Below are 25,436 nucleotides of genomic sequence, written 5' to 3'. Positions count from 1 at the left end.
GGAAGATGACAGTAAGTTACCAGGTGAGGATCAAGGAGGTGATGCAGGTGAATGGGAAACTGGAAATTACTTTTTCTGTCAGAGAGATCAGTGAAGACAGGACCTCTCAAACATCTCCAAATGGGGTGTGGTGTGTAAGATGGTGTAATGAGCTAAGCAGGACTTGACATTCATTTCAGCAACATGCTCTCAAGATTTCCCTATGAACAAAACTCCCTTGTCACTGTTTTTGATCCCCTTTCTTTGAGAGATGGAGCAGACCTGGCCTAAATGGCTGACAAAGAGCAGGAGAGATTTCCTTGTGGATAGTGGTTAAAGCAAGTAGACTTGCCTGGCTGGCATCAGGTCAGAGGCTGCATCAGATTCGGTCAGTCGGGCTCCTCCTGATAAAATTGTTATTCTGGGCCTCAAGGACTTAAAGAGTAATGCCTTCCTTTCTCAGGTCATGCTTTGTCCTCATGCTTCTGGACATGCTGTCTTTCTACAGTTGCTTTATATTCCTAGTTTTATCTTTGATTCTAAACTCCAAGACAGAGCAGGCAGTAGACAGAAGTAGACATTCCTTTCCCTCAAAAGTACTGTTGCTAGAGGTGTTTTGGGACAGAGTTCAAACAAGGAGGAGCAGCTGAAACTGGAAATGCTTTGAACTGTGCAGTTGACTTCCATGTATACGCAGTGCTCTACTAGCTGTGCATGTTACATCAAACCGTACATTGTTTGTGTTTTGCACTGGCCCCTATAACATGGCTAACTGTGACCTTCTTGATGGTTGATCTAACTCAGAGACAGGAAACTGATACACACAGATATTTTTCAGTTCTTCTCTTATCTGAATTTGTTAAAGTCCCTTAAATTCTTGGGCATGGATTTGGGAATATCCTTGCAGCTGTATCTGGGGTAGTGATTATGAAATTATAATTTTGATATGTTGTCTTAAATGACAAGTACACTAAAATTGTTTGTAGCTTCATCTATATCATAAAGTAAACTACCATTCTAGTTGGCAACAAGTCTGTAAAACAGGCCAAATTATTGTTTCATAGCAATGACTTTTTTTTTCTCTTTTCCTCTCTATGCATATTTTATAATACATAGTATACAATTTGTGCATTCATAATAGGACACTGGGCTAGGTGGATCTTTGTTGACCTTTGTTATGGCTATTATATCCTAATACGTACTTATATATAGATAAAGATCTAAAGAGACACAATATTTTGTGGTTATAAGGAGGTACAGCTTTCTTGCATTACACTAACAGAGAATTTTCCCCTTAGGGTGATTGATCACAGTGTCATGAGAGAGGGATTTTTAAGTCTGAATCTGCCACTGCCCATCTTTGGAAAGTCATTTAATAGCTCTGTAAACTAGATTTAGTGCTTCATTTCATGCTCATGGTGTGATGAATGATGATTAATATTTGCAGAATGAATTCAATGTATGCATGTATTTCATAGTGTCAGATGAAAAAACTTCATATAGAAAAATACACAAACATATGTGGCAGCTGCAGCTAGCAAAGAATGTGTATAAAGTTAGATGCACAGTTTGTATAAAATTACTGTAAAGAAACACAGTGCTAATGCTGATACAGCATGTGGCATATATTGTTGTTGAAGATTATAAGGAGGTAAGCTACTATGAATTTATTCCCAGCTTTGCATTCTTCAAAAATCTCTTTAAATTCTATTAAAAATGTTGCACTTTTATGTAGGTAACTGTCCTAGTTCAGCAGGAGGGACCAGCTAACCCTGTGTGTGGGTGATCAAAGCTGTGTATTCTACCCCTCTATTCATTCCCCAAGGTCAATGGGCCATTAGCAGCAGCTGCCCAGGGAGCCATTATCACTTCACACCCAGCCTGAGGGGGGCGGAGCTGCTAATGGGCCATCAACAGCTCAACACCCCCTGGCTCCCAGAGTTAATCACCCATTGTGTGAGTCCCCGCCCAGGGGGAGGGACTGAGTGCTCCCTGAGGGTACATAAGTGGTGGGTAGGAAGACCTCAGGAACCTCTTGTCGGATCCAGAGCAGCAGCAGGACCTTGACAGGAGGAGATCCCCGCTCTCGCCCAGACCACAGCCCTCACCTGCACCAACAGGTTTTTCTTTTCCTTTTGCTCTGGACTTGGGGGAACCACAGGGGTCTCAGCACAAGGGCAAACAAACCCCCTTGGGTTTGTGCCCCAGGACGCTGGGTTATACTGCTGGGGTTTTATGAGTTGAAAGCAATTTCCCTTGTGTGTCAGTGTTGTTATTGTAATATTATTATTAAATTTTAGGTCTGACTTATAATCTCTCTCATGGTGAGTTCATTTCCCTTGCTGGTTCACCTTTAAACCAGCACATCTTTTGGCGCCCAACGTGGGGCCACGAGAGAGAAGTCAGAATTACAATTTCATTTTGTGTATTTGGATACAGAAACTCCCTGACTACCACGTTGCTTGATGTATTCATGTGGATGGTGTATCTGGGCCTGTTCATACTTCAACACATGGGGAACCATTTGCCTATTTTGATGCTCTCTTTAATACCAGGGAGAAGGATCAAAATTGCTTTATTAATATACTATGTTTATGTTGTCATAACATCAGAAGCAATGAATTTCATTGTGAATGTATATTCAGTCTGGTCTGCCTGTCCTGGTTTGGGTTGTTACCTCTGGGGTCTCATTAAAAATAGCACCCAGACTGTGGGGAAAACAGGCGGAGATGGTTACTTCCACCTTTTCACCTCTGCTACAACAATCATTGAAAATATTGAGCTTCCTTTTGATGTTAGGGACAGCATAATCCTACTGTTAGTGCTGTTAGTGTTGCTTTGTCTCCTCTGTACTGTATTCACCATGTTTAGGGTCAGAACTGGGCTTTCTAAGGAGACTTGCTGGAGGCCTGCCCTGGGAGCGGATGATGTTGAGTGGCACGGGAAGTGGGAAGATATGGGCCAGTATTTGGAGACCTTCTCTCCTCAAATGATCTGGAAATTCACCCCAGAACAACTGCAGGACCCTGCCAAAATGCTAAGCTATGTGAAAGGAAGATGCTCTGGTAGTCCCAGAGATGTGCAGCTCACAGCAACCTGCTGGGCCCTGGCCACTGCCTACCGCACACTGCTTGGTGTGGTACAGCATCATCAGGAGGAGGAGAAAAGGAGCAAATCCACAGGCACCATGTCCACCCAAACCACAGCTGAGCCAGAGAGGAAGAGAGATACATCAACCAGCACCATGTCCGCCCAAACCATGGCTGAGTCAGAGAGAAGAGACACATCAACCAGCACCATGCCCACACAAACCACAGCTGAGCCAGAGAGAAAGGGAAACAAATCAACCAGCACCATGTCCACACAAACCATGGAGGAGCCAGAAGGACAACAGAAACTGATAGCAGTTGCCCCTGTCCAGAAAAGAAAATCAAAGACCAAATCAGTTCGTATAGCGCATGACGAGGAAGAGTCAGGACCTTCATCTCAAGCAGAAGAAATGGAGCCAGAAATAATCACCCGCTCCCTATCCCTGGGAGAGCTGCATGAGCTCCGGAGAGAGTTCACACAACAGGCAAATGAGTCCATCTTGACCTGGCTACTTCGAATCTGGGATGCTGCAGCCAATGATACAATTCTAGATGGGAGTGAGGCAAGGCGGCTGGGATCCCTTTCTCGAGATGTTGTCATTGATCAGGGCATTGGAAAGAGACAGGAAACTCTCAGCCTCTGGCGGCGACTGTTGTCAAGCGTGAGGGAGAGATATCTTTGTAAGGAGGACCTCCACGTACAGCAGGGACAGTGGAATACGATGGAACAAGGTATCCGGTGCTTAAGGGAATTAGCCGTACTGGAGATAATCTTTTCAGAGGATGAGAGATTCCCTAAAAGTCCAGATGGTGTCCAGTGCACATCCCAGATGTGGTTAAAATTTGCACGACTGGGGCCAGAAATGTATTCTCGCTACCTTGCAACATTGCAATGGAGAGAGGGAGAAGACAAGGTGGGTGCACTGGTCAGCAAACTCAGGATTTATGAAGACACTGTCACTGCTCCATTACGAGCCCACGTCTCAGCTGTGGAAACAAAACTGGCTGAACTGGAAGAGAAGATTAAGGAAGGACTCTTCCATATCTCTCCAAAACAAACGAGAGTCTCGGCCATCAGAAGCAGGCGTCTTCCAGCTAAGGAGAAAGGGTACACTCCACGCGGCAATCTGTGGTTTTTGCCTCCATGAGCATGGAGAAGATATGAGGAAGTGGGATGGGAAACCCACCTCTTCCTTAGCAGCTCGGGTACGTGAATTGCAAAGAGGCACAACTAACACAGGGAATTCTTCAAGGTTGAAGGCTGCTCCGGTCTCTCGTGGGCAAGGCTCCAGACAGTATAGGAATGATGATGTTATGCCCGATCCTCTTGAAGGAACCTCCCGGTCATATTCACAGGGAGAGCGCAGTGAATACCATGACCAGAACTAGGGGGGCCCTGCCTCTAGCCAGGTAGAGGAGAGGGACAATCGGGTTTATTGGACTGTGTGGATTCGGTGGCCTGGCTCATCAGACCCACAGAAATACAAAGCTTTAGTGGACACTGGTGCACAATGCACGTTGATGCCATCAGGATACGTTGGGGCAGAATCCATCTCTATTTCTGGCGTGACAGGGGGATCCCAACAGCTGACTGTACTGGAAGCTGAAGTCAGCTTGACTGGGAAGGAATGGCATAGACACCCCATTGTGACTGGTCCAGAAGCCCCATGTATCCTTGGCATAGACTACCTGAGGAATGGATATTTCAAAGACCCAAAGGGACTGCGTTGGGCCTTTGGCATAGCTGCTGTGGAGACAGAGGAAATCAGACAGCTGAGCACCTTGCCTGGCCTCTCAGAGGACCTTTCTGCTGTGGGACTGCTGAAAGTTGAAGAACAATTGGTACCGCTGGCCACAGCCACAGTGCACCGTCGGCAATACCGCACTGACCGAGACTCTGTGACCCCCATACACAAGATGATTCGTGAGCTGGAGAGCCAAGGGGTGGTCAGCAAGACTCACTCACCCTTTAATAGCCCCATATGGCCAGTACGAAAGTCCAGTGGAGAGTGGAGGCTGACGGTGGATTACCGTGGTCTCAATGAGGTCACACCCCCCTGAGTGCCGCTGTGCCGGACATGCTGGAGCTTCAGTATGAGCTGGAGTCCAAGGCAGCCAAGTGGTATGCCACCATCGACATTGCCAATGCCTTTTTCTCCATTCCGTTGGCAGCAGAGTGCAGGCCGCAGTTTGCTTTCACCTGGAAGGGGGTGCAGTACACCTGGAATCGACTGCCCCAGGGGTGGAAACACAGTCCCACCATTTGCCATGGACTGATCCAGACTGCATTGGAAAAGGGTGAGGCTCCAGAACATCTACAGTGCATCGATGACATCATTGTATGGGGGAACACAGCAGGGGAGGTTTTTGAGAAAGGAAAGAAGATAATCCAGATTCTCCTAAGAGCTGGTTTTGCCATTAAATGAAGTAAGGTCAAGGGACCTGCTCAGGAAATTCAGTTCCTAGGAGTGAAGTGGCAAGACAGGCGTCGCCAGATTCCAACAGAGGTGATCAACAAAATAGCAGCTATGTCCCCACCGACCAGCAAGAAGGAAACTCGGGCTTTCCTAGGTGCTGTGGGCTTTTGGAGGATGCATATCCCTGAGTACAGTCAGATTGTAAGCCCTCTCTACCTTGTGACATGGAAGAAAAATGATTTCCAGTGGGGCCCTGAACAACAACAAGCCTTTGAGCAGATTAAACAGGAGATTACCCATGCAGTAGCCCTTGGGCCAGTCAGGACAGGACAGGATGTGAAGAATGTGCTCTACACTGCAGCCGGGGAGAATGGCTCATCCTGGAGCCTCTGGCAGAAAGTACCTGAGGAGACTTGAGGACGACTGCTGGGATTCTGGAGTCGGGGATACAAAGGATCTGAGGCCAGCTACACCCCAACTGAGAAGGAGATCCTGGCAGCTTATGAAGGAGTTCGAGCTGCCTCAGAAGTGATTGGCACTGAGGCACAGCTCATCCTGGCACCCCGACTACCAGTGTTGGGCTGGATGTTCAAAGGAAAAGCTCCTTCTACCCATCATGCCGCTGACGCCACATGGAGTAAGTGGATCGCTCTGATCACGCAGCGAACCCGGATAGGGAATCCTAATCGCCCTGGGATTTTGGAAATCATCACTAACTGGCCGGAAGGTGAGAGTTTCAGATTGTCCTCTGAAGAAGAAGAGGAGCAGGTGACACGAGCTGAGGAGGCCCCACCATATAACCAGCTACCAGAAGAGGAGAAGCGATATGCTCTCTTCACAGATGGCTCTTGCCGCATTGTAGGGACAAGCCGGAAATGGAAAGCAGCTGTATGGAGTCCTACACATCGAGTTGCAGAAGTGACTGAAGGACAAGGTGGATCAAGTCAGGTTGCAGAGCTGAAAGCTGTTCAGCTGGCTTTGGATATCGCTGAACGAGAGAAGTGGCCAAGACTCTACCTTTACACTGACTCGTGGATGGTGGCCAATGCTCTGTGGGGATGGCTGGAGTGTTGGAGAAAGGCCGGCTGGCAGCGCAAAGGGAAACCCATCTGGGCGGCTGAGATGTGGCAGGACATCGCTGCCCGGGTAGAGAAGCTGAGTGTGAAGGTCCGTCACGTAGATGCTCATGTACCCAAGAGCCGGGCTAATGAGGAGCATCGTAACAACGAGCAGGTGGATCGAGCTGCCAGGATTGAAGTCTCTCAGGTAGATCTGGATTGGCAGCATAAAGGTGAATTGTTTCTAGCCCGATGGGCCCATGATGCCTCTGGTCATCAGGGCAGAGATGCGACATACAGATGGGCTCGTGACCGAGGGGTGGATCTAACCATGGACAGTGTCTCACAGGTTATCCATGACTGTGACACATGTGCTGCCATCAAGCAGGCCAAGCGGGTGAAGCCTCTATGGTATGGTGGATGGTGGTCGAAATACAGGTATGGGGAGGCCTGGCAAGTTGACTACATAACACGTCCCCAAACACGCCAAGGCAAGCACTACGTGCTGACCATGGTAGAGGCAACCACTGGATGGCTGGAGACATACCCCGTATCTCACGCCACTGCCCGGAATACCATCCTGGGCCTTGAGAAACAAGTCCTGTGGAGACACGGCACACCAGAAAGAATAGAGTCTGACAACGGCACCCACTTCAAGAACAGCCTCATAGACACCTGGGCCAGAGAGCACGGCATTGAGTGGGTGTATCATATCCCCTACCATGCTCCAGCTGCCGGGAAAGTTGAGCGATGTAATGGACTGCTGAAAACAACCTTGAAGGCGTTGGGTGGGGGAACTTTCAAACACTGGGAGCTGCATTTGGCAAAGGCCACCTGGTTGGTCAACACCAGGGGCTCCATCAATCGAGCTGGCCCTGCCCAATCAGAACTCTTGAATACCGTAGATGGAGATAAAGTCCCTGTGGTCCATATGAGAGGTATGTTAGGAAAGACTGTTTGGGTGAGTCCCACCTCAAACAAAGGCAAACCCATCCGAGGGATTGTCTTTGCTCAAGGACCTGGTTGCACTTGGTGGGTAATGCAAAAAGATGGAGAAACACGTTGTGTACCACAAGGGGACCTAATTTTGAGCGAGAAGAGTTTGTAATGTTTCATTGTATATATGTGTATATATATGTATAGGTAAAAAGGGGATTAATTTGGGAATGACTAGATGGAGTAGAATAAGGGGTGGATAATGTCCTAGTTCAGCAGGAGGGACCAGCTAACCCTGTGTGGGGGTGATCAAAGCTGTGTATTCTACCCCTCTATTCATTCCCCAAGGTCAATGGGCCATTAGCAGCAGCTGCCCAGGGAGCCATTATCACTTCACACCCAGCCTGAGAGGGGCGGAGCTGCTAATGGGCCATCAACAGCTCAACACCCCCTGGCTCCCAGAGTTAATCACCCATTGTGTGAGTCCCCGCCCAGGGGGAGGGACTGAGTGCTCCCTGAGGGTACATAAGTGGTGGGTAGGAAGACCTCAGGAACCTCTTGTCGGATCCAGAGCAGCAGCAGGACCTTGACAGGAGGAGATCCCCGCTCTCGCCCAGACCACAGCCCTCGCCTGCACCAACAGGTTTTTCTTTTCCTTTTGCTCTGGACTTGGGGGAACCACAGGGGTCTCAGCACAAGGGCAAACAAACCCCCTTGGGTTTGTGCCCCAGGACACTGGGTTATACTGCTGGGGTTTTATGAGTTGAAAGCAATTTCCCTTGTGTGTCAGTGTTGTTATTGTATATTATTATTGAATTTTAGGTGTTACTTATAATCTCTCTCATGGTGAGTTCATTTCCCTTGCTGGTTCACCTTTAAACCAGCACAGTAACAGTAAATTTGAAGGGACTGGATGTGTGTGCTGTGGAGACACTGTTGGAGCTGACAAAGGATTCCTTTAATTAAGCAAGCATGTACTTGTTGGGATTTTATATGCTCTTAGATCTAAAGTGTGAGTTGTGTATTGAACTTGTTTCTGTACTTAGCGTGTTGTAGCTTCAAGGACTAGTTAATGAGGTCAGCAGCTCCTGCCACCCTCTCAACAGATGTGTGTAATCGGCCAATTAGAGCGGGCATTGTCATGTAAACAGCATTGTTAACCAATTATCAGTGCCAAGGTGGCAGAGCTGTGGAGGGATTCAGCTTTTGAAGTGTATAAGAGTTTTGTGAGCGGATGAATAAAGTTGCCTGTTGCAGTAACTTCTGTGAAGTCGTCTCAGCAGGTCACAAACCCGCCTCCCTCTGTTACAACTGGCGCCCGAAAACAGTTTGCTAGCGTTTCGCAAAATCTGGCTGGACCAGACGTGCAATTTTAGTCCGCGGAATCTGAAGAATTCAGACGTGTGGACCCTGTCCCGCAGAATCCGGTACCTGGACGTGTAGGACGTTGCCCGCAGGATCCAGCTCGTCTGGCTATGTGAGTGCCCCTCGCAAGAGTAAGTAGTGGGAGGACAGGTTGAACACGCCAAAGGTTTTGTCGACACCCCGGACGTGAAGGGCTGTAAACGAGTGAAAAATGGAGAAGGATGCAGCCCAGCAATTGTTCTTAGAGTTTCTCGCTGTGCGAGGCGTTGCTGTGTCCACGAAAAAGCTGTTATGTTTGCTCGCGTGGGCTAAGAAAGCAGGACTCTTTAATCTGTCATCGCAACTTTTTGATGTGTTGGAATGGGAACAAGTAGGTAATAAGCTCCGTGAAAAAGTAATAGATGGAGGGAAAGAGGCGAAAGAACTAGGACCAGCCTGGCGAGAAGTTATGAGCCACCTTAAGCAGTACCAGGCTGAGAAAAAAGTGGCTATAGCAGCTCAACATATGCTAGATGACAATGAGGACCGGCATGGCCAGTCTGGACTTTTCAAGACGGTTCCTCTAGTCCCTGGTGTGGAAGTACCAGTCCTTCAGAACGCTGGTGAGGTGCAAGAGGCAGGCGCAGCTGCCGAAGCCTCAAATTCCGCTACGTCAACTGCCGATGCTAGGGACGCTGGCTGCCGTCCGAAAACGCCGAGGTCGACCCCGCTCCCGCCCAGCGGCCCCAGCGGCTCCAGCGGCTCTGATTCCGATGATGACATCGCCCGCAAGCGCCGAGATCGGGGCTCTCAGATCCCCTCCGCTCCGCGCTATCCGCTGCCGCCGTGGGCTCCACCACCCCCTTCCCCCGCCAGCATCACGGATAATCTGAGGGCTCTTGACTTCGGGAATGACGTAATGATAGAGTCGGGTGGGGGGTTACTACTGCGTCCTAGGAATGGGGGGAATTGGTCCGGGATAATACGGGATGCCTTGCTGGAGGGTGATTGGGCGGCGGTAGGGGCTTTGGGGTCTCATTGTGGGTTTCCCGTACTGCAAACTACCAACCCGCAGGGCCAGGCCGTAGGAACTCACAAGCCTTATGAATGGAAGTTGTTACAGCAGCTACGAGCTACGGTTACTCAATACCAGCTGCATAGTGAACCGGTAAAGCAAATGCTGGGGTATGTCTTTAGCGCAGAGCTTTTGTGTCCAAATGACTGCATGGCCTTGGCAAAATTGCTATGCACACCATCTCAATATGTGCAGTGGGAAAGGTTATGGGAGGAGGAATGCAGAAAGGTTGTGAATACACCAGTCCCACAGGGGCATGCATTGCATGGGTTACAGCTCGATATGCTAATGGGGCAAGGCCCGTATGCAGCGACTCCCAGACAGCTCCAGTTTCCTGCTGAGTTCCATAGAGCGTCTGCAGAGGCAGCTCATAAGGCGTTGTTGCGTATCCCAACAGAGAAAAAGGGGCCAAATTGGGCGAATGTGCGTCAGGGTGAGCGAGAGACTTATGAGACCTTTATTAATCGCTTAGTCAGTGCTTTAGAATCTGACGCGGATTTACAGGAAGGTATGAGGGAGAATCTCCTTAAGACCTTCGCCTTTGAACATGCAAATGGCAAAACTAGATTGCTCTTAAGCACTTTGCCTAAGGAGGCCTCGCTGGTGGATATGCTGGACCGTGTTTCCAGAGCTCAGGCACAACAGCAAAATGTATTTTTAGCTGAGGCTGTGGGGGAGGCTGTGAAGGAGCAGAATAAGTCTATCACAAATATGCTTCAACAGCTTCCCATGCTCATGGCAGTTGTAACACGGCCGCATACCAGAAAGGGGGATGGGCGTCGCAATGGCAACCGGGTGTGTTTTCGTTGCGGCAAGCCAGGGCATGTTCGTAAACAATGCATGGCTGGACCAGTGTGGTGCACCCTGTGTCAAAGTAAGAGTCATGCTGGCGAAGCGTATAGAAGGTTGGGAAACGGGATAGGAAGCGCAAATGGGGGTCGCGCGGGGACAACAGTAACTCCCAATGTTGTGAATGGGGCGCTCCCGCCACTGCCGGGAGCCTCGGGATTGACCTGGCAACAACAGTAGATGTTGTCTTGACTGACACGTCTCCTCAAATGATTCCTACTGGATGGCAGAAACCGAGAGACTCCTTTGGAGCATTGCTGTTAGGTCGATCGTCGGCAGGGCTTAAAGGGTTAGTGGTGCTGCCAGGCTTGATTGATGCTGATTACACGGGGGAGGTTAAAATAGTAGCACACACCTTGCAACCCCCCATGGTCATCCCAGCGGGAAGCCGCATAGCCCAAGTCGTGCCGCTGAGCAACCTGCTACAAACAATGTCCTTAGGCAAAAGTGTGAATAACATTCGGGGTGATCGTGGTTTCGGTTCTTCAGGACCAGTGTCGTGTTTGTCGCTGCAGCTAAAATCGCAACCCATTTTGAAAGTCATTCTCTCCTATAACGGAGAGCGGTACCCTATTCAGCTGCTGCTAGACACGGGGGCAGATGTCACAATGGTTAGCCAAACCTTGTGACTGCCGCATTGGCCGTTACAGGTGGCCACGGAAGGGGTTACTGGCCTCGGGGGCATAACCACTGCAAGGACATCCCTTGGTCCTGTACAGATCGCTACCGAGGAATCGGTGGCTTCCATAGTCGTCTATGTCTGTCCCCTTCCCCCCGGACTCCCAGGCCTTCTTGGCAGAGATGCGATGGCGCAAATGGGAGTAACACTGTCTACCATGGGAACGGTTTTTTCACAGCGGCCATTGGAAAGCCACCACCACCCCGGCCACTCATCTGGCTGACCAATGAGGCTGTCTGGGTGGAGCAATGGCCGTTGACAAAAGAGCGGCTGGAAACTGCTCATCAACTCATATCAGAACAAGTTGAACAAGGCCATTTAAAGGAGTCCGTTAGTCCATGGAACACCCTGATATTTGTCGTGCCAAAGAAGTCAGGGAAGTGGCGTTTGCTTCACGACTTGTGAAAGGTTAATGAGCAGATGCAGCCTATGGGGGCAGTGCAGTCAGGTCTACCAAACCCGGCTATGCTGCCTGAAAATTGGCCGCTGCTGATTATTGATCTTAAGGATTGCTTCTTCACAATCCGTTTACACCCTAATGATACTCAGAGGTTTGCATTCACCCTGCCTTCGCTTAATAGGGCAGAACCGGCAAAACGGTTTGAATGGACCGTCCTGCCCCAAGGCATGAAGAACAGCCCCACCTTATGTCAGCTCTATGTAGCGGCTGCGCTAGCTCCACTAAGGCAAACATGGCCACATGTATTAATTTACCAGTACCTAGACGATGTGGTTTTCTGTCAACAACAGTCCTTTACTTCTGAACAAACTCAGCAAATCCTTGATACCTTCTCTGCCTTTGGACTTCAAATAGCACAGGAAAAGCTCCAGACTAGCCAGCCTTGGAAGTATTTAGGGTGGGCTATCTCAGATTCAGTGATCCGTCCCCAAAAACTGACCATATCAACAGAGGTTGTTACCCTGCATGATGCTCAGAAACTATTAGGGGATCTGCAATGGGTACGGCCAGTGGTAGGCTTACGGAATGAAGACCTTGCACCTCTGTTGCCACTGCTGAAGGGTACAGACCCTACCCAGCCTGTCTGTGTCTCTGATGCACAACGTATGGCCCTCCAAAACATTGTAGACAAAGTTAATAATAGATGGGCACACCGCAGAATTCTCAATTTTCCATTTTCGGTTTTTGTTCTCCTGTCAGCCCCATTCGTGAATGCAGTGATTGCTCAATGGCAAAAGAAAAAGGGGGGAAAACAGAAGGAGAGAGTGTGTTTGATAGAGTGGGTATTTGGTCCAGTTGTGCCCAAGAAAAGCATTGTACCACTCATTGAGAGCATGGCAAACCTCATCATGAAGGCTAGAACAAGAACAGTTGCCATTTCGGGGCAGAACCAGAATATGTCCATCTGCCCATGACACCAACAGAACTTGAATGGTCCTTGAATAACTCAGAGGTGCTCCAACGAAGCTTGCTAGGATGGTCAGGTTCCATAACCACAGAATTTCCTACAGGGAAACTTGGGGCCTTGTTAACCACGCAGAGATGATCAGGCATACCCTTGTGCTCTAGAACACCGCTGGTGGATGCTATCACTGTGTTTACTGATGCAGGGAAGTTATCGAAAACTGCTGCCATTGTGTGGAAAACAGATAATCAGTGGCAAAAGAAAGTGCTAAAGGGAACTGCTGAGGATACATTGCAGACACTAGAACTTACCGCGGTATGTTGGGCATTTAATCACTGGATGATGAGTTCATTGAATGTAGTAACAGATTCATTGTACGTTGCAGGTGTGGCCCAGCGCATTGAGGATGCAGCAATAAGAGAAACTGGTAGGCCGAGATTAGTACGATTGTTCCAACAGCTCCAGCAAGCTATTCGACAGCGCAGCTTGCTGTATTGTGTAATTCACATACGGAGCCATCAGTGGAGTTTGGGTCTGGGACAGGGCAATGCAAAGGCAGATGCACTAGTCTCTGCAGCAATAACGATCCACTGTCCACTTAACAAATTCGAGTCTGCCAGGATGGCGCATAATCAATTTCACCAAAATGCTAAAGGTCTGATGAGGGACTTTGAGCTCTTTCAGGCAGAGGCCTCTGGAATTGTGAGAACTTGCCCTCGGTGCAGCCACCATGGGCCTGGAATTGGCATGGGAGCAAATCCACGCGGGTTAAAAGCCCTAGAAATATGGCAAATGGACGTCACACACGTACCTAGTTTTGGGAGGCTTAAGTACGTCCATGTCACAGTTGACACTTACTCGCAGTTTGTATGGGCCACTGCACAAACAGGAGAAAGGGCTTTGCATGTTAAACGGCACCTGACGCAGTGTGTGGCAGTCATGGGGGTTCCAGAAACCATCAAAACAGATAATGGGCCTGCATATGTCAGTCAAAGTGTGAAAAAGTGGTTTCAACATTGGGGAATTAAACATGTAACAGGGATTCCGCACTCCCCTACCGGACAAGCTGTAGTTGAACGAACCAATAAAACCTTAAAGGAATACTTGGATAAATTTAAGGATGAATTAGATATTCAGGAGAAGCTAAACAAGGCACTCTTTGTAATGAATCATTTATGTATTTTTGGGGATAATGCAGAACCTGCAGCTGTATTACATGGTAGAGCTCTGCCCAAAATACAGCCCAACTGTACTGTCAAGGTTACTTATAGGGATCCTAAAACAGGTGAATGGGAAGGCCCTGCTGAAGTGATATTCTTTGGGAAAGGCTATAATTGTGTTTTGACACCAACAGGACCTCAGTGGATTCCGGCAAAGTGGACCAAACACCAAGATAAAGACTCACCAGACGACGACAATCAGCGTGGCGACGATATTACCTTTCGAGATCAACCTGTTGGACTCTGCCAATTGTTTGGGTCTGCTTAGGTCATATAAGTTGTCACCTGCAATAACGATAGAACTGTGTATGTTTGGTAGTTCTGCTGTTATGAGTGAAGTTAGCCTTACTCTACTGCCAACTCAGGATGTTTGGTTTGTCTTGCCAACGTAACTAGACTGCAAGAGACTTGTATTAGCTAATATCAAGTAAGAAATCCTTTTATCACATGGTTAAGTAGTATTTTAAGTCTTCTTAACTCTAATCAGTGCCTTATAACTCTTACTATACCGGCATTTATCTGTTTTAGTGACTAGTGTGGATAAGGTTTCTCTTTTAAGTTTTTAGTTTAGTTTCTTAAGATTAATAAGTTAGCATTGTAATTCGGTTAAGTTAAGTCTTAATGATTTTATTGCTGTGTGTGTTTATATTATGCTCTTAGGATGTTAAGTTAGTGTCCTGGGCTGAGCTGGCAAAGTGCCAACTGTCCAGGACAGAGTGAAAAGGGTTCCTCCTCCCCCCAACCAGCCAAGGGAAAAAGAAGAGGGAGAGAGGGAAAAAAAAAACTTCCAAAGCCAGGTCTATGCTGAAACTAACTACATGTATTTATACAGAAAAGAGAAAATTAAGAGGAAACTACAATGTAACACACACTTACACAAGTCATGTATAACAAGAAATAACTTCCCACTTCCCAGTAAACACAAATTCTACCATTTTAACTACAAATCATTCTAGAGAAGTTGGTTCTTCAGAGACAGACTTAAGCAGAGAGAAAAGCTAGGAACAAATATTTTACTTCCCTCAGATAACATGATGTTAAGCCGGTGCTCTGGGCTTGGGCCTCCCCATCCCTCCTGGGACAGCAGAGTGTCTTGCTGGCACCACAGCTGTGAAGCAACTGACCAAGCAACACCCACACACCAGCTCTTACCCCTTTTGAGATGATGCAATATGGTATGGAATACAATATTATTGGCTAGAAGAAGTCAGGTGTTAGCTAGCTCAGCCCAGCTCAAGTCAGCTGACAATTTCAGGCCTAATCTGAACTTTAAAGCCTAATTTAGGCCCACCTGGCTAAACCCATAACATATTCCACCCCTTATTCCATACCATATTACATCACTCATACCTTAGATCTATCTATTCCCGTGCTTAAACAGTCTTTGCTCTTTTCAGGGCCATCTTCCACCCCTCCATATTGTAGGCAATAGTCCATTAGGATGGGGTAGGTACTTCAGGCAGGAAAAACAGTTCATCATCGGACACCAACACCAGTTCAGCTCAGGTCTTCTTCATCTGATGGTCTATGTCCTGCAACACAGAACTCGAAATGCAGGTTACCTTTTTTGTCTCAAGGTTAAATGTCCTTGAGGCACACATTGGGATCATCCCATCCCCACACTGGGGTCTCCATCCCCTTTTTAGAGGTCACTATCCCCACACTGGGGTCTCCATCCCCTTTTTAGGGGTCACTATCCCCACACTGGGGTCTCCATCCCCTTTTTAGGGGTCACTATCTCCACACTGGGGTCTCCATCCCCTTCTCAGGGGTCACTATCCCCTTCTCAGGGGTTTCACAGTAGTGGATAACCTGGGAAATAATGTCCATGGTTAAATCCACCCCTCGGCCTTGTCCACCTGCAGGTGGCCTGAGGCATCCTGGGCCCATTGAGCCAGGAACAACTCTCCCTTATGCCAGTCCAGGTTTGATGTTCCTTCATTAGCTCAGCCTTTGGGCACATGAGCATCCACATGATGAATCTCTACAGATTCTACTCAAGCAGCAGTGTCCTGCCACACACCAACACCCCACATGGGCCTCTCTGTGATTCAATTAATCTTCTTTTATCGGTCCAGCCACCCTCAGGGGCACTGGCTGTCATCTACAAGTCAGTGTAGAAGTACAGTCTTGGTTAGTTTTCTGGTTCAGCAATGTCCAGTAGACTTGGTCGTTCTCCTCCTCCTCTCGGCTGATGGCAGGAAGGCTTAATTGCGGTTCTTGGCTCTGTTCTGGGATCTCTGCTTCAACATGTGGACAGCTTTTTTACCAGCTTTCTTACGTTTTGATTTCCATACCTGGACTTCAAGCACAGATGTAGATGCACTGTCCCACCTCCTCATGCCTTTCCCCTGGTCACACAGGAAGGATGACAGTTCACCATGTGACTCACGCTTGGGGTTTGCTCTCTGTTGAGGTGAGGCAGGAAAGACAGACAGCTTGCTGTGGCTGTAAGGCTTCTCCTTGCAGTGGCTACATTCACAGCAGGTACGAGTTGAGCTGCCTGAACTCACAGAAACAGTCAGTACAAGGAATAAAAGGAGTATCCAGTAGCAAGAGGACATTGTTTATATTAGATGTACCCAAGCAATGTAGATATCAAGGAATGTTTCTATAACAATGCTCCCGGGAACCCTGCCAACCCTCTGAGACACTTGCCAGTGTCCTTCGTTTCCCGGCCAATGCACCATTTATCTGTCCTGGGCTGAGCTGGCAAAGTGCCAACTGTCCAGGACAGAGTGAAAAGGGTTCCTCCTCCCCCCAACCAGCCAAGGGAAAAAGAAGAGGGAGAGAGGGAAAAAAAAAACTTCCAAAGCCAGGTCTATGCTGAAACTAACTACATGTATTTATACAGAAAAGAGAAAATTAAGAGGAAACTACAATGTAACACACACTTACACAAGTCATGTATAACAAGAAATAACTTCCCACTTCCCAGTAAACACAAATTCTACCATTTTAACTACAAATCATTCTAGAGAAGTTGGTTCTTCAGAGACAGACTTAAGCAGAGAGAAAAGCTAGGAACAAATATTTTACTTCCCTCAGATAACATGATGTTAAGCCGGTGCTCTGGGCTTGGGCCTCCCCATCCCTCCTGGGACAGCAGAGTGTCTTGCTGGCACCACAGCTGTGAAGCAACTGACCAAGCCACACCCACACACCAGCTCTTACCCCTTTTGAGATGATGCAATATGGTATGGAATACAATATTATATGTTAGATAGTCTCTTGACTCTGTTGAAGTTGAGGTCAGCAGTGACAAGGTTGAGTGCCTGTGGGCCAGAATCAGGGGGAAGGCCAACAAGGGAGTCTGTAACAGACCACCCAATCAGGATGATGAAGGGGATTAATTATTCCACAAGCAGCTGGTGGTTGTTTCAAAATCTCCAGCCCTTGTTCTTGTGGGTGACTTTAACCTGCCAGATATCTGCTGGGAGCTTAATACTGCAGAGAAGAGGCAGTCTAGGAGGTTCCTGGAGTGTATAGAGGGTAATTTCCTCCATCAGCTGGTAAATGAGCATACTAGGGGTAAGGCCCTACTAGACCTACCATTTACAAACAGAGACGGGCTGGTGGGAGACACAATGGTAAGAGGCTCTCTGAGGCACAGTGACCATGAAATAATAGAGTTTTCAATACTCAGGGATGCAAGATGGCCATCAATAAGACCTCTACACTGTACTTCTGGAGGGCAGATTTGAGTCTGTTCAGAAGACTGGTCCAGTGCATATCTTGGGAAACAACTCTCAAAAACAAGGAGGTACAGGAAAGATGGACGTCCTTCAAGAAGGAAGTCTTGAGTGAGCAGGAACAACTGCCTCAGGGTGCTGAAAGGCAAACTGGTGGGGAAGACAACCAGCTTGGTTGAATAGGGAGATTCGAAAGGAAATCAGGGAAGAGTTCTTACTGACTGTGGAAATAAGGGCTGGCTCCTGATGAAGAGTTTAGAAATATAGTTAGGTATGTAGAAAGAAAATTAGAGAGACAAAAGTACAATTTGAAGTCAATTTAGCTAGTTCTGTTAGCACTTGTATTAATACATTAATAACAAAAGGAGGGGCAGGGAACACCTCCGTTCTCTCTTGGACTTGGAGGGAAATATAGTTAACAAAGATGAGGAGAAGGCTGAGGTACTTAACACCTACTTTGCCTCAGTTTTTAGCAGTAAGACTGATGGCCCTCAAGACAACTGACCTCTGGAGCTGGTAGACAAAGAGAGGGAGATGAATAGCCCCCTGTGTTCCAGGAGGAAATAGTGACTTACTGAGCCAGCTGGAACCTCACAAGTCTATGGGACCAGATGGGATCCATCCCAGGGTGATGAGGGAGCTGGCAGAAGAGCTTGCCAAACCGCTCTCCATCATCTTCTAACAGTTCTGGCTCTCTGGGGAGGTCCCAGATGATTGGAGATTGGCGAATGTCACCCCAATCCACAAAAAGGGCTGCAAGGGTGACCCTGGCAAGCACAGACCTGTCAGCCTGACCTTGGTGCCTGGCAGGGTTATGGAGCAGTTCATCCTGAGTGCAATCACACAGCACCTTCAGGATGGACAAGGGATCAGACCGAGCCAGCACAGGTTTAGGAGGGATAGGTCATGTCTGACCAACCTGATGCCCTTTCATGATCAGGTGACCCACCTGGTGGATGAGGGGAAGGCTGTGGATGTGGTCTATCTGGACTTCAGCAAAGCCTTTGACACTGTCTCCCATGACATGCTGGTAGCCCATCGCTTGGACAGGGGCACTCTGTGCTGGGTTAAGAGGTGGCTAGATGGGCAGGGCCAGAGAGTGCTGGTGAACGAGGCTGCATCCAGCTGGTGACTGGTCACCAGTGGTGTCCCCCAGGAGTCAGTGCTGGGCCCAGTTTTGTTTAATATCTTTTTGATGATTTAGATGAGGGGATTGAGTGCATCATTAACAAATTTGCTGATGACACCAAGGTGGGAGGGAGTGTCGGCCTGCTGGAAGGCAGGAGGGCTCTGCAGAGGAATCTGGATAGGCTGGAAAGATGGGCTGATTCCAGTGGGATGAAGTTCCACAAGGCCAAGTTCCAGGTCCTGCACTTTGGCCACAGTAACCCCATGCAGCGCTACAGGCTGGGGACAGAGTGGCTGGAGAGCAGCCAGGTGGAGAGGCACCTGGGGATTTGGATTGACAGGAGGCTGAACATGAGCCAGCAGTATGTCCATGTGGCCAAAAAGGCCAATGGGATCCTGGCCTGTATCAGGAATTGTGCGGGCAACAGGACGAGGGAAATGATCCTTCCCCTGTACTCTGCATTGGTGAGGCCAGACCTTGAGTATTGTGTTCAGTTCTGGGCTCCTCAGTTCAGGAAGGATATTGAGGTGCTGGAGCAGGTCCAGAGAAGAGCAATGAGGCTGGTGAAGGGACTCGAGCATAAGTCCTGTGAGGAGAGGCTGAGGCGGCTGGGGTTGTTTAGTCTGGAGAGGAGGAGGCCTCATCAGTCTCTACAAATCCCTGAAAGGATGTTATAGGCAGGTGGGGATTGGTCTCTTCTCCCAGGGGAGGTTTACGTTGCATATTGGTAAGAAATTGTTTAGGGAGAGAGTAATCAGGCATTGGAATGGCCTGCCCAGAGAGGTGGTGGATTCTCTGTCCCTTCAGGTTTTTAAGACGAGACTGGATATGGCACCTAGTGCCATGATCTAGTAATCACAGTGGTGTTGGATCAAGGGTTGGACTTGATGATCTCAGAGGTCTCTTCCAACCCAGTTCATTCTCCAATTCTGTGATTCTGTGACTCATGCTCACAGGTGTGTTGTCTTCATAAACAGTGAGTCTTCAGTGTTTTCATCCACATGTTTATATACTTTTTATTTTGCCAACTTTTTACTGTGTTAAATATGGAATTACTGCTAGGGAATAACAGTTTATTGCTTCTTTCTTTAATAATCATGACCAAAAATATAATTTCTTTCTGTAAAACCCTACTCTTCTAATTATTATGTAGTTTTCTCCATATTTTAAAATTCTTGACCTGATTTCAATTTAGACATGAGCAATTATTTTCAGATCACATCACCATGCACACATAAAGATCCATGTAGCAGGTAGACTTTAGAAATGATATATTGAACATTTGTAAACAACTGATAGTGTTAGAAAAGACTTAGGAGCTGGCTTACTGGAAAGGGGGAAATTACTAAGCCTTTAAGGTCCCACTGAAAGGTTATAATGTCTCCAAGAGTCTCCCTATACTTTTTCAATTTAAGTATTGGCAGGAACAAAGTTGTTGTGATATTCCACAAGTGACAGACTGCAAGAGGGAAGAGCAGTAAAAATAACCCTCTCAGTTCATTATAGGATGTAATGGAGGTGGCCATTTTCAGGTCACCCTGTGCACCCTTCCAGATCCTACAAATCTTTCAGCTTTACCTCATGATCTTACTCTCACAGTGAGTTTTAAGGCAACAATATAATAATGGTTGTCTTCATTCCATTTACCTAAGAATATGATAAAATAATAAAATAATAACTTATCCATGTATCCGTCACCAGATCTGAAGCCTTTTGATAGAGATTCAGAAGACTTTAAGGAGATTAAATGTCTCCGGAGCTGGAATAGTGTTGGCTTGTATCTTGGTTGCAAAGAGTGGACAGAGTTTTGAGGTATTAGGCATGGTTGCTTTTCTGTACCACCCATGTCATTGCTAGGGGTTGTGGAGGGGGAAAGAAAAAGATGGATACGCAAATGATGTGTGCCATCTTGTTCCGTCAATTCCTCGGAAATGTTGCCAGGGCCAGCCCCATGGACTCTGGAAAGGGTGCAGTTTGTTTGGAGTTTGATTTCCAGCTGGTCCTAAACCACCACAGTTTACTACCTTCTTATTAGTGAACCTGCCAGAAAGCAGTGGTTAGAGCCTGGGAGTTAGTTGCTGAGGTGAGTTTTTGAGCAGTGACCAGACCATAGGCCACTATTCCATACTCCCTGCCTGCATGCTCTTTTTTCTGGGAGATTATTAATGATTCCTGTCAGCAAAGAACTAATACATTTCCTACTGACACTTCTGTCAGTCGCTGTGGAGAGGTCTTACAGGGTATTGCAGCTCTGTGCATAAGTAGGTATCATTCTAGGGGATGATTCCAGGGTGCCTATTTATGGGCTCTACTTTTGACATCAATTATTAGTTGAAATGTTCTGAAGAGTTTCCTCCTGGAAGTAGTATTCTTCTGTTGAAGCAATAGAGATTTATAGGCTTGTTACTAAAAGTACAGGGATGTTGAGAGGGGTTGCTCACTGATAACAGGAGAGCTTTGCTTTTGTGGCCACAGGTAGTCCAATATGACAGGATCTTGCACTTAACAGCATACCAAAGTGGGGCGCTTGCTCTCAGCGGTGACTTTGTATCCTCTCTCTGTACCTATTGCAAGTTATTCTCTCTTTGCCTTGGTTCCTATCATTTATGCAGAGGTGTTCTATTATACCCACTGGGGCAAGAAGGGTTATTTTTGGGAGATCAACCTGGAGTCTTTTTCCCAGACAGCATCTTGAAAAATTTCAGCACTTAACTTCTGTTCTTGGAACTCTCCTATTGCATTGTTTATGTGATCTGTGCCTTTGTCTCCAAGTTATTAATAGACAGTTATCCACCAAAAGATGTTCAAAGTTTTACTCTTTGTACTTAAAGCTTTTATTTTTCCCCTGGCTTAAATGCATTACTTTTATCAGAGTTTGAGTCTGGCATGTTTATTTCTCCTGTTTTCTTAGTCTTTTGAAATGTTTGTTTTATAAATGCACTTTAACTTGGTGGAGAGGTTTGGAGTTAGAGATATAATCCTTACATAAATCACCCTTTTTTGTCATGGGATTGGAAGCACAGTCTGCTGAATAAAGAGACTCACACAACATGGGTTGTATTGAGGTTTTCATATTAATTAGCTCCACATAATCTAGAGCGAGTCATTTACTTTGTTTTGCTTTGGTTTTACCAAATGTGAAATATGGTTTTGGTTGAACATCAATATGCAAATATTAAGTAGTATTATTGGCCAAACAGCATATCAATCTTTAATCTACAATTTCCTATGAAAAAGGAGGACACAGTCTGCCTGTTATTTGGGTTCATTCCCTTTTTAAATTCAAGTCAGACTATCAACATCAATTTGACTTTGCCTTCACAGTTTGTGCTTAAAGTCATCCCCTAGCAAATATCTTGGTTTTCAGATACCTTTAGCCTATTGCAAACAGATAAATAATACAAATGAAATAGTAATAAAGCTATTCTTAGCTTTACATAATACATTTTATCTACTGTTTAAATGAAAATTAGTTCTAGAAACTTGGCAATTGTAGTCATGCAAACAATGAAATTTATTCCAGTCGCAGCCCATCTTTCTGTAGAAAGGAAATACCAGTACTGTTTAGAAAATGGATTGTTGAGAACCTCGGTTTACTCAAGGTGGGCCATGTATTGTATCTGCTAACACAACTTCTTGCTGGAAAGAAGAAAGTCCAGCTTTTCCCTACCCTAGATTATTTTTTTCCACAAATCTTTGAAGCAGGAAATAAAAAACAGCTAATAGTTGTGAGGCATGTGGAATTAGTTTAAACAAAGCTGAACCATGATCATTCTGTCTGCCTTCTCTTTCCCGGGCTGTTTTTTCTAATCCTGCCTCAGAGTATGTCAACAAATATTCTTTAAGCTCAGAAAGTGCAGGGAGGTAGAAATAGTGATCCTTTCTCCATCTCTTTGTATATTTGAGGGTTTTGTGGGGATTGATTTAAAACTGATGTATTTTGAAACCGTCCTTGTTCTGGCCAGAACAGGGTTAATTTTTGCAGTAGCCAGGAGTGAGCATGGCTGGGACCTGAAGGCTTTTCTATACCACCTCACATCATTGCTGAGGGTGAGCAGTAGGGACTCTTCCCTGGAGAGAAAGGGTTCTTCCAGTAGAGTAAGTATAGGGCCGTTTCTCACCTGGAGGGAGCTGTTGGGTACCACTGGTTCCAAGCCAGAGGAAATGGGTGGGATGGCATTGCTGTGCTCCTGTCAGGCTCTGTGGTGAGCATTTTGCATGTGAATCACTCTCTTTCATACACTTTTGTTACTAATATTATTGTTGTTACTGTTGGTTTTTTTATCTCATTGCTATTTCTAACAAATTGTTCTTGTATCAATCTGTGATCTTTGCCTCTTGTGCCTCCAATTCCCCTCTCTAGCCCACCATAGCAGGGAGAGAGAAGTTGAGTGAGTGGCAGCTTGATTTAGAGAGTCTCAGTGAGTGCATTAAACTGGGGAGTGCCATTCCTAAACAAAGGTACAAATTTGTCCTGTAAAATATTTGTAAAATAAAACAGCCTCAGGACTTCTGAATGTAACCCTAGCTGAGTTCTGTAGATGTCACAGAGTACTGGTTTTGTTACAGAGAAATAATTCTTTTCTCACATAAGTTAATTACAAATTAAAATAACTTGACAGAGAGGGCAGAATCTGTTCAATAAAATAGAAGAAGCAAAGTGTATGCATATTTGAAAAGCAGAAAAATACCTACGGTTTCTGTATGGCCTGTTGTTTACTTCTGGTATATGAGAAAACATTACTTTCATATTTCTCCAGTACTGGAAACATGTGCTTTACATGAAGGATAGAGCAGGTACCTATTTTCTGATGACAAATGAAGCACACTGGATATATACTTCACCTCTTCAGAAGCTGTATACCTGAGGACAATGGTGTCATTGTCAATAATGCTTTAAGAATGCAGAAAATATTAAGGAAATAACTTACAACAATGACTGTTTTGCTGTGCAGCACTGGATATAGTTGATACAACTGATTATGGTTATAGTCATCCTCAGAAAACATAAACATTTCTTTGTGATATAATAGTTACTAATCTTAAATGAGAACATGAGCTCTTTCACATTGCCTGAGTAACTGGTGACTTTGCTTTGTCTGAAGTATTTAGTTTATAAATTACACTCAGTCACTGAAGACAGTTTTGCCATCTCTGTTTGCTCTCTCATGATTGTTTATTTTTAGACAATCTGTGTTCTGTAGCTGAATACTTTCAACATCTTCACAAGTAATCTTGACAAGCAGCACCAGTGTTGTTAAGGTGATTTCAGGTGATTAAATGTGAAATGATATTTTCTTCCAATCTGGTTTAAGATAGCAAAAATATCAGCCAAATAAATGAACTACTATACTGTCTGCTAGTTAAGCATCAGGATAAGAAGAGAAAAAATTAATGCAACATAGGCTAATTTCTTAGATGCTGAACTTTAGAGTCAATGACACTGTCATGTGGTTTCTGATGATTTCAATCAAAACGAAATGTTGAACTTTTTTAAAGAAAATGTTTTTCTAATAGTGAAAGATTTTCTTTCCATTTCTTATTTTCATCAGTCACATTCAAACTAGATACGGTAATATGGCATCAACCCATTGGAAATGCTGAACATAACCTTTTGGCTTCACTGTAGTCTGGAAAAAATGAAGAGAAGCTAATTTTTTTTCATGGCGATGCTTCATTTTTATCCCATCTAACACAGTATTGTTATGAAAGTGCTGTTTTGTCTAAGTAGATTTGATGCTGAAGCTAGTCTGGGTTTAGAGGTAGAAGGATATTTGGGGATAAAAAGAGGTTTTCAGAATGGAAGCCTGTTTGAGGAAGGGTCCACAGAGTGGATTGATGTAGCTGGGCACCATCTTGTTGGGTTCTTCTAGGAGGCAAAATCTCCTTGGGTTGCCAGAAAGAAGGACAACATTCACTGATGGCAAATCTATCAAAGACCCTAGAGTATGTCTTACTGAGGGTAGTTCCTCCTTTTTGAGGTGCAACCAGCCACTCTGTTTATGAAAGAGGTCCCATATTTTTAGGGACACAAGTAATCTTGACAAATTTAGTAAAAATGAAAGTACTTTTAGGTTTTTACATTACCATAAATTGATAACTTTGTGAATAAAAGTCCTAATAGTGAAACCTGAACAAGTTAGGAGGTAATTAAATTAATTCCTACAATGACACCTCCCCAGCACCTTTCATTTTGTCCATCGCTGGCATTTTATATGCTTTTGAGCAGCAGTAATCTCCGTATTGTAAAGGCAGTTGCACTTACATCTGCCATAAAGTTAATGTGTTGCAGCTCTTGAATATTAGTAAGCAAAAGTGAAAGACAAGGAGCATATGCTCACCAGCCAAGTTAGAGTAGATGATGGGAAGGGGGGCACAGGTGGGTGTGTCTGACAAACACAGACTGGAGACAGAGGGAATTGTCCCTATACGAGCTGAGGTCTTTCTGGTTTCTCTCACTCAATAACTCCCACCAGGAATGTTTATTTTCCTAGTGCCTACATCAGTACAAGGAAGAGCATTTCAACAAAATGCCCTTACTCTACCTTATGACTCTTATCACTTGAAAGAGCACAAAACATACAAGGTTGGCACCTTCAGCATAT

General features: G+C 46.0%; 1 protein-coding gene across 1 annotated transcript in view; it reads left to right on the top strand.

Annotated features, from left to right (window-relative positions):
- The window catches only part of MCTP1 (multiple C2 and transmembrane domain containing 1), a 215,008-nt gene that overhangs the window by 180,942 nt on the left and 8,630 nt on the right, over nucleotides 1-25,436 (top strand). The window contains 1 exon segment of the mRNA XM_071581543.1: nucleotides 6,414-6,428. Coding sequence (XP_071437644.1) covers nucleotides 6,414-6,428 — 15 coding nt within the window.

The sequence above is a fragment of the Pithys albifrons genome, chromosome Z (genome assembly GCF_047495875.1).
Source record: "Pithys albifrons albifrons isolate INPA30051 chromosome Z, PitAlb_v1, whole genome shotgun sequence".
In the NCBI taxonomy this organism is placed as follows: Eukaryota; Metazoa; Chordata; class Aves; order Passeriformes; family Thamnophilidae; genus Pithys; species Pithys albifrons.
The sequence above is the reverse complement of the archived record's forward strand: the minus strand, read 5'-3'. Positions and strand labels throughout refer to the sequence as shown.